The sequence below is a fragment of the Elgaria multicarinata genome, chromosome 2 (assembly GCF_023053635.1).
Source record: "Elgaria multicarinata webbii isolate HBS135686 ecotype San Diego chromosome 2, rElgMul1.1.pri, whole genome shotgun sequence".
Lineage (NCBI taxonomy): Eukaryota > Metazoa > Chordata > Lepidosauria > Squamata > Anguidae > Elgaria > Elgaria multicarinata.
Window position 1 is genome coordinate 40,484,922 of NC_086172.1, and position 13,054 is coordinate 40,497,975.

The 13,054-nt window shown below is 41.5% G+C and overlaps 1 protein-coding gene across 5 annotated transcripts in view; it reads left to right on the forward strand.

The window, feature by feature from the left end:
- The first annotated feature begins 1,078 nt into the window (after positions 1 to 1,078).
- The window catches only part of LNPK (lunapark, ER junction formation factor), a 48,611-nt gene continuing 36,635 nt past the window's right edge, over positions 1,079 to 13,054 (forward strand). The window contains exons 1-3 of one of the 5 annotated variants that reach the window (XM_063116333.1): positions 1,079 to 1,282; positions 7,360 to 7,450; positions 11,062 to 11,106. In XM_063116333.1, the coding sequence (XP_062972403.1) occupies positions 7,424 to 7,450; positions 11,062 to 11,106 (72 nt within the window). In that variant the 5' untranslated portion in view covers positions 1,079 to 1,282; positions 7,360 to 7,423. The remainder of the gene's footprint in view (positions 1,283 to 7,359; positions 7,451 to 11,061; positions 11,107 to 13,054) is intronic. The other 4 variants (XM_063116329.1, XM_063116332.1, XM_063116331.1 and 1 more) reach the window with 4 other exon arrangements.

The window sequence follows — 13,054 nt, forward strand, 5'->3', positions numbered from 1 at the left end:
TTCATCTTGAAAACCCTCATCTCTGCCCTTATCTCTGGACACATTTGTTTCCTATAACCTTCTCTCGCCCAGCTCTACCATCCTCAGCAGTCAGAAGGCCCCCTGGCCCATGAAACCATCCCACCAATTTTCCCTTGTTGCCCTGGAATTACTTCCTAGAATGGATTATCCTTTTAGCCCCTGCACCATATTGTAACTATGCCAGATTTAAAGCCTATTATTCCCTCTCTCTCTTTTCCTATCCTATCCATCTACCTCTCCCCCCACCATTGTTTTCCTGTGTCTAGTTTAGATTGTAAGCCTTTTGGAACATGCCATATCTGTTCTTTGAAGGCACCATGTACATACAGATTGCGATATTAATGTGATTAAGAATAAATAATAGAAAACAACGTCTTCCTCCTCCCCCACTCATGTGTTTGAACTAAGAGGTTTCAAACGTCCCGTGCGAAAAGCAGCAGCAGCTGCCCCCCCCCCCCCCCGTTCTCTTCTTCCCGCCAACTGATCTCCTTTTCGAGTGAACAGCCAGCAAGGGGCGGGGCCTGATGTGGATGACTGACAGCAGTGGGGGAGAGAGAGAGACTGACAGTTTTCTGTCGCTCCTCGTTCTCACCTCCCCCACCCGGTTTCCCCTCAAATAGGAACGAGCTTTGCTGTCCTTCCCATCCAGGATTCGGTTATTAGGTTGGTTCCTCTGCCCGCCGGCTCAGAATCAAGGGTTGCCTTTGGCATTCAGAAATAGAACGACTTCTCCAGAACACAACTTCAGTCTGCCTTTTGGAGAAAGGAGGAGTGTGTATTTTAGACAGTCTAACTGCATTCCCAAGGGGGCGTCATAAACCCGACCATAAAGCGTCTGCTTCTGGCAACGGACGCTAGAAGTTCTCTGCGGTAGGGACGGAGCAGCGCGTGCATATAACCGACGCCGGCTTACTTGCCCTCTTTTAAGATGGCCGCGCTGTATTGGACGTCAGTCCCACCCCCCCGGCAATCATCGTTTATCTACCGAGCCGGGCTCCTCGTTGCCCTTTCCCAAGATGGCCGCTCTGCACGCATTGCCAGTATTTACACGTTATTCCTGGACTTGAGAGGCCCGGAGGAAGTTAGACGGAGGAGGCTGGGCGGGAGGGAAGGAGCTCCCATTTTTCTCCGCCTCCTCCCCCCGCAGTGAGCAGCGCAGCCGAGGCAAGACGGAAAAGAGCCCCGGGGGGGCGGGGAAGGTGCGTGTTCAAGCGGAGGGACAGCCAGAGAGGTGTGTGTGTGTATCTGGGTCTGCCTATAGGTAGGTAGGTTGGCTGAAGGAGTATGACAGAAAAACTTGAGAGAGATGGGGGAGGGTAGATCGCGTAGAAATGTTCAAACTAATAACTGACAGTGGCCTATGAAGTTTAATGGCAAGGGACGGGGCAGAGGCAAACAAGGAGCGGGGTTGTCAGAAAAACAAGGGAGGCCGCCTTGCTGAGCTGGTCCAGCTAGCTTGCTTGAGTTTGTTCTTCGTGACCCGTTTAGATCAGCCAGCGCCCCTCACCCCAAATGCCCATTGCACCCACTGCTTGATATGTAAAAAGAGAAATACTGGGCTCGTCGCCTTGGTGGTAAGCCTGGCTATAGACCCTGCATGCCTTGCTTTTAAGTCCTGTTTCGTGGAAACAGTATTTCCCTGGGGTGATTTAGTCATCTAGGTTTTCTGGGGAGGACACCTGAACACTCTGTACATGTTTAGAGGCATTATTTTTGTTGTTTCATATATTCCAGTCCTGTTCTTGAAAATAGACCTTGCAGTCTAGGCCTGTGTGAGCCATCCATGTTGATTGCATTTAAACTCTAAAGCATCCCCTACTGTTACTTTTGGATTCTTTTTCCTGATGGACCAGTGCAACTACCTGGCTCTGTTCAACCCCCCACCCTTCATTTTAAAAGTGATCCTAATCCAGGGTCAGTGGCCTTGTGTATGTGTTTATGTGCCCTTATACTCCTCTGTTAATTTTAAAATGATTTGGGGGTTATACAGTTTAAATATGTTGTGTGACGTTGATGGAGAAAGAGCTGGAAAGATGTATTCTGGTTGTGTAAAAGTGTGCTCTATGTGGCCAGAGGCACCCTGGTTTTTTATTTATTTTATTTCATGTGCTCTGAGGTGGGATTTGATTTTCCTCTTGAAAGGAACACAGTATTTCAGGGTATGTTACTGTATTTCAGTAGGATAACTACTATCAAGTATGCAACATCAATAGATGACTATAATTGTCCGCATTGTCACTGCTACACATGAATTTTCTATTGGGTTGGTGGCTGAACCAGGTGCACACTATAATGGGAGGGGAAGCCTCATTTAGACTTTCTGCCTACCCTAGGGCAATGGAGAGTATAAAGAAAGCATTGTCCTATTCTTCCCTCCCACTGCCCAGTCCCAAAACAGTTCCCTTCATGTTGTTTTTAGTCCTGCTCTGTATGATTAAGATTGCATTTAAGAAAATGCCTCTAATAGCAATTTACTTGTTTTCAGTGTGTGACCATACTGGCCCCGTTCAGACGACACGCTAAACCATGCTGCTTAACCACAAAATGGTTTGTGGTTAAGCAGCATGGTTTAGTGTGTTGTCTGAACGGGGCCAATATCTGTCTTGTCTGTGTTTACTCTGTAGTTTGACATTTCAGAATAGCTTCCACTGCAATCCTATGGTCCTTGGCCAAGTATCCTGGGGTCATAGTATATAGGATACAGCCAAACTATCTCTGCCCATGAAGAGGGATGTCTGTGGACAAGAAACAGGCTAGCTAGTAAGAGTCTACTCTGTTTGGTACTGCAAAGTTGTGCTGTTACTGAGGGCAAAAAGGTGTTTGCTCTCCTGTTTTCCTAATGTACCCCTGGAACGTTGGGGGTATTTATTTATTTATTTATTTATTACATTTCTATACCGCCCAATAGCCGGAGCTCTCTGGGCGGTTCACAGTGAACCGCCCAGAGAGCTCCGGTTTCTGTTCATAGTGAACTAAACCAGCTTTGGAAAAGCTCAAAATGGGTAAAGGCCAAAAAACATCCTTCTGTCCTTCCACTGCGAGCATAGCAGGTATAGGAAGGGATGGTTTGTCCCTCATGGATTCTCCCTCTCTGTTCATGTTGGACTGTACATTTAAGGTTGCAATTCTAAGCACTTTTAAACAGAAAAAAATCCTACAGTTCCCAGCATGCTTCAGCTAGCATGGCTGGCTGGGAAATGTTGGGAATTATAGGACATTTTTCTGTCTAAACATGTATAGGATTGCAGCCTAAAGGAATACTTTACTTCTACTGTAGTCTTAGTTTTTTTGGTTTAGTAATTTATCATCTTCAAAATGAATTATCCAACCATATATGTGCAACAATTGTGGCTTGGCAGTGATTTAAATACTGGAATAATGTTATTGTTAGCATCCCAAAGTATTCCCGACCTTGTCGGGAATGTTCCTTGATGACTAAGAACGCTGACAGTGTTACAATTTGAAGACAAAAATGAAGTCTGTCAGTTATGTGAAAAATCACCTCCACTCTTCCTCCACAATGCTGCACTTTACTCAACAAGGAAAAAAGATACAGGTAGCTATATCTTTTTTCCTTTGCAGACAAAAAGCAGTGTGGTGAGGAGAATGCTTTTAGTGGGAAAAAAAGCCCAAAGTGTTTTCTCCTTTCGTTTGCAGCCTCCATGGCTGTGTTCTGTAAATTCCCAAAACACCCATTAGAGACAAACTACATATGACTGAACATCATGATCTGTTGGCCAAAAGTATGTCTAGGTTCTATATATAGACTCTATGGCATGGGTGGTCAACATACGGGACAAATTTGCTGCACTGGTGGCAAAAAAGTGGCAATTTTGCAGGAAAACAAGGTGCTTCTTTGTTTGGAAGCAGAATCACCAGTGATGTCAGTTTTCTGGGGTGGGGGGGATTCAGTGCAAATTTGGTTCATTTGCATAGGAAAAAAATCAGTTAGAATCTCCCCCCCCCAATACCAACTAGGTTAATTTGCCTAGGGTCATTTCCATAAGAAAAATTTCATTTTCCATCAGAAAATGTTCTGATGCCCTATAGCAGAGGTAAACAACTTGTGGCCCTCTTGACATTTCGGCCTACAACTCCCATCATCCCTCCCCATTATTGGCTATGCTGGCTAGAGTTGATGGAAGTCATATGCCCAAACATCTGGAGGGCCACAACTTGCCCACTCTGCCCAAGAGAGGTCTAATTTAGCATGTTTATTTTAGCTGTATGTAGTAAACAAAGCTAAAAATAAAAAATAGTCTCAGAAGCCAAACTAGTAAAAGAAAAGTAAGTTGCCAAATAAAGATGGCATTTGAAGGCATTCTGTGCAGCATGCCAGCCTCTCAGTATAAAAAAAACAAATGAACTAAAAACAACGTAAGAGATAAAATAAAAATCAGGAGGGGCAGGGAACATGATGAAAGCCAGGAGACTTGTCCATGGCCACATTGGTGCCCATGGGCATCACATTGAGCCAGACATACAAGGTAATTGGTTTCATAGCTAGTCTTAGGGTTATACAGGATCAGTGATGTGGGTTTTCAGAAAGCATACATCAAGGAGAATTGTGCTCCTGGAAGCCTGTTTGCTTCCAAGATCACATGTATGTGTGCCTCTGCCACAGCAATTTCGATGGGAAAGGGCAATGTGTCCCTTGTCTCCTGAAAGTTACCCACCTCTGATGCATACCTTCAGGTTTTACAATTGGACCTGAATACGTTGAGGTACTTAGGCCCCTGCAGGTGGGACCTTGGAACAGGTGGCTGGCATACACAGTGTCAGCAGGTGTAATCCAGGTTTGCCCCACTATGTGCTGTAGAGAACATACCCTTTTAAGCTGGTCCTGCTGTTCGTTCTATTTTTGCCTTGAAATTGGCAATCCTACCAATTTTGCCTTCTGCCTCTACGGAATACCAGCAACAGCAGTATTGTGAGAGTTTGAATGAATGCAGCATTTAATACAACCCAGGAGAATAATCCAGTATACTTTGCCATGCAGTCTGTCTCCACTGCTGAGACATTTCTTTTTGGTGCTTTCGGTATACCTGCAAAGATATACTGAACTTGAAGGTTGAGGCTGTTTTATTTGGAGATCTCTTATTGAAGAAAGTGGGACTTTCAGCTTGACCCTGTTCATGTTTATTCAGAAGTAAGACGTTGGAATGTTCTGTAAGTGCGTGCTGGGAGGTACCAGGGAAAATAGTTTTTCCATGAGATGGAAAGTAAATTCCATGGTGCTCAGTCATAAAAAGTAATAATTTGAGAGCTGAATACATTGCAGAGCTTGGATAATTGGAGTACATAAAAAAAGATGTGCAGCAGGAGTCTTCAGTCTTTTGGGGTTGGTGGGCACATTTGGAATTTTGAGAGTGTCATGGGACCTCTCAAAATGGCTGCCATTGGTCACTTTGTCAATTTACAAAACAGCCAGTCACAGAACACTTGTTTCCCAGAAGTCCAATTGGTAAAAGAAAAGTAACTTGCCCGACAACCTAGATATACAAGTTAGAGGTGGCAGTTGATCTTCAAAACACACAGCCGCTCTTTTGAACCCAAATAAAGATGGCACTGGAGGACAGCACATTGCTTTGCAGCAAGCCAGTTAGAAAAAAACAATTAAAAAAAATCTTAAGAAATAAAATTAAAATCAGGTGGGACTGGGAGCACGACAGGCACCATGGGACATTGGGGCGTATTGTCACCCATGGGCACCATGCTAGAGACCCAGGTATACAAGATCACCCATATTATTTTTGTGGATGATCTTAGGGTTATATAGGATCAATGATGCATTTTTTTTTCAGAATTTTTTTGAGTTGCATTAGGAAATCACTAGAGAATTGTAAAATAAACAACAAAGCTAAAAAAAAAACCCTACCCCTTGTTAATTTTTGCCCCTATACACCTCAGCTATTTGACCTGAATATTTGAGGGTGGTGGTGGAATTAAAGCACACTTAATGTGATTTAAATATTATAAGTATTGCACTCCCCCCAGAAGGAAGCCTCCAGTCTTCTGCATAGCCAATGTCCTGCTGGACTGCTGCCAATGGAGGCAATGTTCATCTTTCTGTTCTCCTCTGATAGGGCTTTTGAGCCTGTATAGAGAGGGTGTGCTGCTGAGGGTTGAGCCGGGGTTAGAAAGGCCATAGGATTTCTTGTATCCTTGCCTCTCTTTTCCCATCCCTGTCCACTGGAATACTTCCTTTTCCTTCCCTCCGAGGCCATGTTTGTGACCTCAAGAAGTAGCTGGAACAAACAGTTCTGTTTGTGTGGTGGCTGCGAGCGGGCAGGTGATCAGAACTCAGAGTCCCCCTTCTGACATCGTAACAGTGTCTACAGTCCTATGGTCCCTGAGACGTTCTCCCAGGGATCATAGGATTGCTCTGTCCTTGTATCATTTATAATCTATGCATCACAATCCTATGCTTGTTTACTCAGAAGTAAGCTCTGCTGGATTTTGTAGGGTTTACTCTAAAGTAATGCACATAGGATTGCAGCCTTAACCTCAGACGTGTAAAAGATTTCCCTCATTCCTTTTTTTCACAGAAAATGAGAAGATCTACTCCACAACTTGTGTTAGGGCAATATCCAGATAGTTTCTCTCTGCTGACAAAAGGCTTCCACCAGCAGAACAGAGAGAGATATGTGATTTTCAGTGTTTCAATAGCCCTCTCCATGTGCCCCAAAATATGCTCTGGAGGGTCCCCCAACTCTCTGGAGCACAGGAAAGGTGAATTGTTGGAAATCACACCCCTCCCTATTCTGCTGACAGAATGGCTCTATCTATTCTTCACAACTGTGCCAAGAAACTGGAGTACCAGTTTTGAAGCAAGTGAATTAATTTTAATTGCAGTTGTGTCTTATGCCATATATGCATTAATGAGGTCTTGAATTTCAATAATGCATTTCTGAAGTTCATAATACAATTTATGTTGAAATTTTTGGAAAATATAAATACGTTCTCAAATACCCCATTCTAAAACTGCAGATGCTAATAACAGTCACCTACATGGGAAGTAAACTTTTAATTTGTTTTTTTAATTGCCTAGTAATAATTAAGGAGGGACTAGAATTTTATTTTGCTTACATGGATACTTAGAATACTATCAATATTCTTTAGAAAACTTTTTATCACACCTTCAAATTTGCAAAACAAGATATACAATCTGAAGCATAATATAAAACACATGCATGTGAAGTTACAATGTGACAGAGAATTTGTAAACTAGGTTGTGTGTGCAGTGGTGTGTAATCATGCAGTTTGAAATATCTTTATACTTCTTGGATTACACTGTGGGTGTATTTTTAATTAAAAACACAAATGCTTTACTTCTAGCTGTGAATTCCATTACAAGATTGGTTATAAGTTACCAGAACGACCCATCTCCGCAAATAGAGAAATGGGTGGAATGATTTCCAGATGGCGGGTAAGTAAATCTTCTCGATTAGAAGTTCACGTTTTTGTGTTGCAAGAAGAACAGTTTCTTTCTAAAAAAAACTTGCTGTGATGTAGAACAAGGCACTGAGCTTGTCTAATCTTAGATTCATCAGAAAAATATATATGTAAAAATATCAGTGTACTAGCTAAGTCTTAAGGTGCTCTTTTTTCTATTTGGATGGTGAGCCTTCAAACAGAATGAGAGACTGTTTTTTTTAAATTGCAGGACTGACTTTCAGAAGTCACACAATGGGGCCAAATTAATCATCTTATCTCAAACCAGGAGTGGGCAACTTGTGGCCCTCCAGATGTTTTGGCCTACAGTTTGCATTATCCCTTACCATTGGCTGAGCTGGCTAGGGGCTGATGGGTGTTGTAGGCCATAACCTCTGGAAGGCCATAAGTTGCCCAACCTTGCCCTAACCAGTGACCTGGATGCAACAACACATGTGCTGAGTCCCTTGAAATCAGTGGGATTGTGCTGTGTTGTATTGTGTCTAGCTGTACTGGGAGGAGATGCCCTGGGTAAATGTTCTAGAAAAGCATGTTGTCAGCAGACAAGCACAAATCAGGTAGCTGTCTAGAAAGAAGTATTTGCTGATGTGAGATCTGCTAATTGTTTGTAACCCCCCCCCCCCGAAAAATAGCTTATGGGGCAGCATGAGCTTTCTGTTAATGAAGCTGCTTTTTAAAAAAATCATTTTTTCTATTTTTGAATTAATAAAAATAGTGTTCATATGGTAATTGCTAATTTTAAAAGAGAGTTTTATAGGTAGATCAGCATTATTATCCTCATGTTTACAGATTGAGAGTAAGAGTTGAGGCTGAGAGAACAGTGGAGAATAGGCTGAGGGAACAGAGTTAGTCTTTGATCTCTGTGGTCCCAATCCAGCTAAGTTAGTCAAGACTTAGTCATTGAAGGCAGTTGGCATAAGTTAATTGTGGGTAATCAATTATTCCATTTGTATGAATGGGACTTAGTCAGGACTAATTTCAGCTGGCTCTCTTGTGTCAACCCTCCCCAGCTAGGTCCTACAACCTTTGTCATTGGCCATGCTGGTTGGGCTGATGGGAATTGTAGTCAAAACATCTAGAGGATACAATGTTGGGGAATACTGCCCTTTGTGTTCACTTATGAATAAGCTGTCTGAGTGATGACATACATAAACATCATGTGAGAGTTCATTTTTATACTGTACCAACCTTACTAGTTAAGTAGAAAACCAGTGTTATAGATTTACATTTGTGAATGTGGAGTAAGTTTAGTTTTTCCCTTGTAAGGAAGTTTCATAATCCATGGCCACTTAGTCCATAAAAGATAGTTTATTTAAATAGGGCTCCTTCACACATGAAGAAAATGTAGCACATATATGTGGCTAAAAGGGGCTAGGTGGAGGAAGCTAACACTGTCACAATTTAGAATTTCCCTGTGTTTTGGTCCATGTACACGTGTACCACATTTTTATACCATCCTTCCTCTGAAGGATCTCAAAGCAGTCTACCTGGTATTAATGCTATTTTACCTTGATGCTAACCTTGAGAAGTAGGTTTGACTGAAAGGTAAGGTGACTTGGCGAACTTCCTGGCCAAATTCGCATTTGAGCCCAAGTCACCCTGACCTACTGCTCTATCACTCTACTTCACTGATTTGAAGGAGGAGTCTACAATCGCTGCAGATAGTGTGTTCTGCTGCTTTGTTATTACAGTCTGGAAACTGCCTTTTTCCTCTTTTTTTGTCTACAGACATATGACTTTTTCACTCTTTCTTTTCTACACTGGTGCGCATGATCACAGTTCAGTTTAGCAGGACAGGAAAAATCCCAAGTTTAGCTCTAGCACCTGAACATTTTATTCTGGCTGCTAAGAATTTGAATTCCACCCCCCACCCCAAAACCTTTTACATTACCTGCCCCTCGATCCAATTTTATAGTAGCTCTTGGTTTCAGTATGTTACAACTACCTTTAAATATGAGCTCTGGGATCTTCATACAGTCATAAACCTTACTGCAAAAAGTAGAGTCTTCTATTCATATGGTTAAATCGAATGTTGGTCTACTTAGAGTAGACCCATTGAAATAAATGACTAACTTAAATCCCATTCATTTCAATGGGTCTATTCTAGGTAGGATTAACATGGAGCAGTATCCGGTGCGATACTGCTGCTAATGTAAATTACATTGTGATTTCCTGGTGACTCTCCACATATCCTTGGACAATTTTTAATTTTTAAAAATATATTGTTTGGCAGCTCATTAACCAAAGTTTCTCCTCTATAAACATGGGGTAACTGGCTATTGGCAAGAAGTTTTGGCTTTATATTTGATTGCTCGCTCTCCTTTATTCCTCATATTGAGGCAGTAGCTAAATCCTGTCGTTTTTTCCTGTATAATATTGCCAGGATTCGATAATTTTTGTCTGTCTCTTCTGCCAAGACTCTTGTTCATGCATTGGTTATTTCTCGGTTGGACTACTGCAACCTTCTTCTCACTGGCCTTCCTTCTTCTCACATCAGTCCGTTGGTTTCTGTTCACCACTCTGCTGCTAAGATCATCTTCTTGGCTCGCCGCTCTGACCATGTTACTCCACTGCTGAAATCTCTTCATTGGCTTCCAATTCACTTCAGAATCCAATATAAACTTCTCCTGTTGACCTACAAAGCTTTTCACTGTCTAGCTCCTTCCTATCTCTCCTCTCTCATCTCACACTATCGCCCCGCTCGTGCTCTTCGCTCCTCTGATGCCATGTTTCTCGCCTGCCCAAGGGTCTCTACTTCCCTTGCTCGGCTTCGTCCATTTTCTTCTGCTGCCCCTTATGCCTGGAACGCTCTTCCAGAACATTTGAGAACTAAAAGTTCAACTGCAGCTTTTAAAGCTCAGCTAAAAACTTTTCTTTTTCCTAAAGCTTTTAAAACTTGATTTTGTTCTGACTTTATACTGTTAGTTTTACCCTACCCAGTGCCTGTTTACCCTACCCTGTGCCTGTTTGCATTCTCTTCCCCTCCTTATTGTTTTATTATGATTTTATTAGAATGTAAGCCTATGCGGCAGGGTCTTGCTATTTACTGTTTTACTCTGTACAGCACCATGTACATTGATGGTGCTATATAAATAAATAAATAAATAAATAATAATAATAATAATAAGTCAACTGCAATTTATCTTCTAAATGATCAACTGCTTTCACACATCACAATATTGATCCATAATATATGTGTTATTCTAAAACTGTAATGTCTGAAGCTACTTTCAGTCTTGTATACAACATGCTACTCTTCAGATCTCTCCTTTGCAAATAGCAGTGTTCCCTATCATTTTGTATTTCTTCCCTCGTGATCTGTGGAGGGAGTAGTGGTTATGGGGAAAGCTTTGGTGTTTATGTTCCAGTCGCTTCTAAGGGTGTGCTTTTTGTCATTTGGGGTGTATCATAGGCCCAAGGAAGGAGGGTTGGTAACATAATTAGAAACAAGGTCTGAAAATAAAGGCATAAGTTATGTAGTGAAAATCATTGCATTTCCCCCCAACTCTAACATTTCGTTGTTGGCAACATGTTTATAACCTAGTGTTTGAGGGCAAATTTTCACTTTTTCCTTTCCCTTATAAGCAGGCAAAGCCTTCCACAGTAGAAGTCTTAGAAAAAATTGATAAGGTATGTTTCATCTCTTATTTCATCTCTTATTGCTTGTTTTAAGAGCTAAATCTAAGGATCTAACGTTATTTACAAGTGTCAAAAGTTATAGTTGAATTGAACATTTTATCAATACATTTAAGGCTTGTTATGTTATGTTAGAAAATGGCAAGGACTTGAATGTTCTCACATGTGTAGGTATGGGAATTCAAAGATATGTTTAAGAAGCCTGCAATGTAAGTTTAATAGGTGTAAGTACTTGTAGGTAGTAGTTGTGATGCAAATAAGTAAAATGATTGAGCATGAAGTTTTCTCCTGCAATCAGGAGCTTAGGGTGCTGTTCTCGCAGCATTCCTTCCTAGTACTGCAAGGGCCTGCTACATTTTACAGTTCAGCAAGAATGTGCCTGCCCACCCATGCTTAAAGTTAAGTTATTTGTACATTAAATACCAAAAAAGGGGGAAATGCCTAAAAGGAACATCCCCCCCCAATTTACAAATATTTTCATGATTTATTGGTCACCAGAGGCAGAGTTCCACAAATAATTTTTGTGTTTAGTAGACAAAAATATTTCTACTTGCTAGCAGGAATATACGTAGTAGAAGTGCCGCTATAGAAGCAGTTTGCCCCTCCCATAGTATTAAGGAGAAGAACTGATTATATAGATGACGTTTATGTGGTTTGTTTCTTATATCTGGTGTAGAAAAGGAGTGTGAGAGTTGCAAATAGAGCCAGTTGCAAATGGAGAAAGGCTGCAGAGGTAGAGATGCTGATGGAAATAAAAGGGAAATGTGAATTTGTCTTCTCCCAGCCAGTTAATCAGTGTACAAAGTAAATCTTCCTGTTCTTAAAAATGATCTACCTGCAAAGGGTGAGAGGTGGAGGATGGGACTGCAAAGGTTCTTTAGCAGCAGCTACCAAATTCCAGCAGGAGTTTATTGCTGGGGCAGGAAGTATAAGAAACTAGGTGGGGAAGCAGTTCTGTTCATGGAGAAGAAGAGAAATTAAAATGTAATACTGAGCAACACAGAGATAATGAAAATGGTGCAGTGACCTCCACCCCACCAACCAGATCTTCAGTATTCCTGCAAAGAGAAGGGAGGGGAAAGGGAAGAAACCCTTGTCAATGCCATTCAGAACTAGAAGATAAATGCTTTTCTAAAAACTGACATTGTTATCTGTTGTTTTCTGGCACCCTAATTTAGCTGTTGTCATGCAATCTCCCTCCCTGATTCCCAAAACCAAACACTTCCTTTCCCCTAGCTTGTTGGCAAGTTGGTTTGTTGAAGGCGGCCCCTCAGGTGACTAGCTGTTTACAGGCCTAATAGTGTAGCCAGTATATACTAACAAGGAATGAAGTTCCATTAAAATCAGTTGAAACTCTTCCAAATACATATGGTAAGGATCAGGATCTTAGATTAGGAAACAACAATTAGTGGCTATACAGAATTGTTTAGTCAGATGTACCGAATTCACTGTGATTCCAGATAATAAACTGCACCTGAAAAATAAAACTGCACACATTCTTAGCTTTGCTTTCCTGGTTTCTACGATTGCCCCAGGCATGTTGTGTTATCCTGAACAGGAGATCATTATTCTGCGTATGGCCACTCTTTTTTTCTTTTTTTTTTAAAAAAAGGGAAAAATACAGTTTAAACGTGTGGGGCGATCAATCCCTTATCACTTCCCTCCTCTTCCTCTCATAAACAGGATTCACTCCTCTTCTTCTCATAAACAAGATTCACTACTGGTGCACCCCTTCCTTTCCTCCACTCCCTATGTGCAAAGAACTGCACTTGTGTTGCTGCATGCAAGGCATGGACTGGATTGTGCCTTAGGTTAAATATATCAAAGGTGTTAAGTATATTCAATACTTAGCTTAGTTCTCACAGCTTCAGAGGAAAGGCTTACAAGGTTAAATGCTTCTAACATGTTTCAGCTTTAACAACGCAATATATATTTTTTAAAT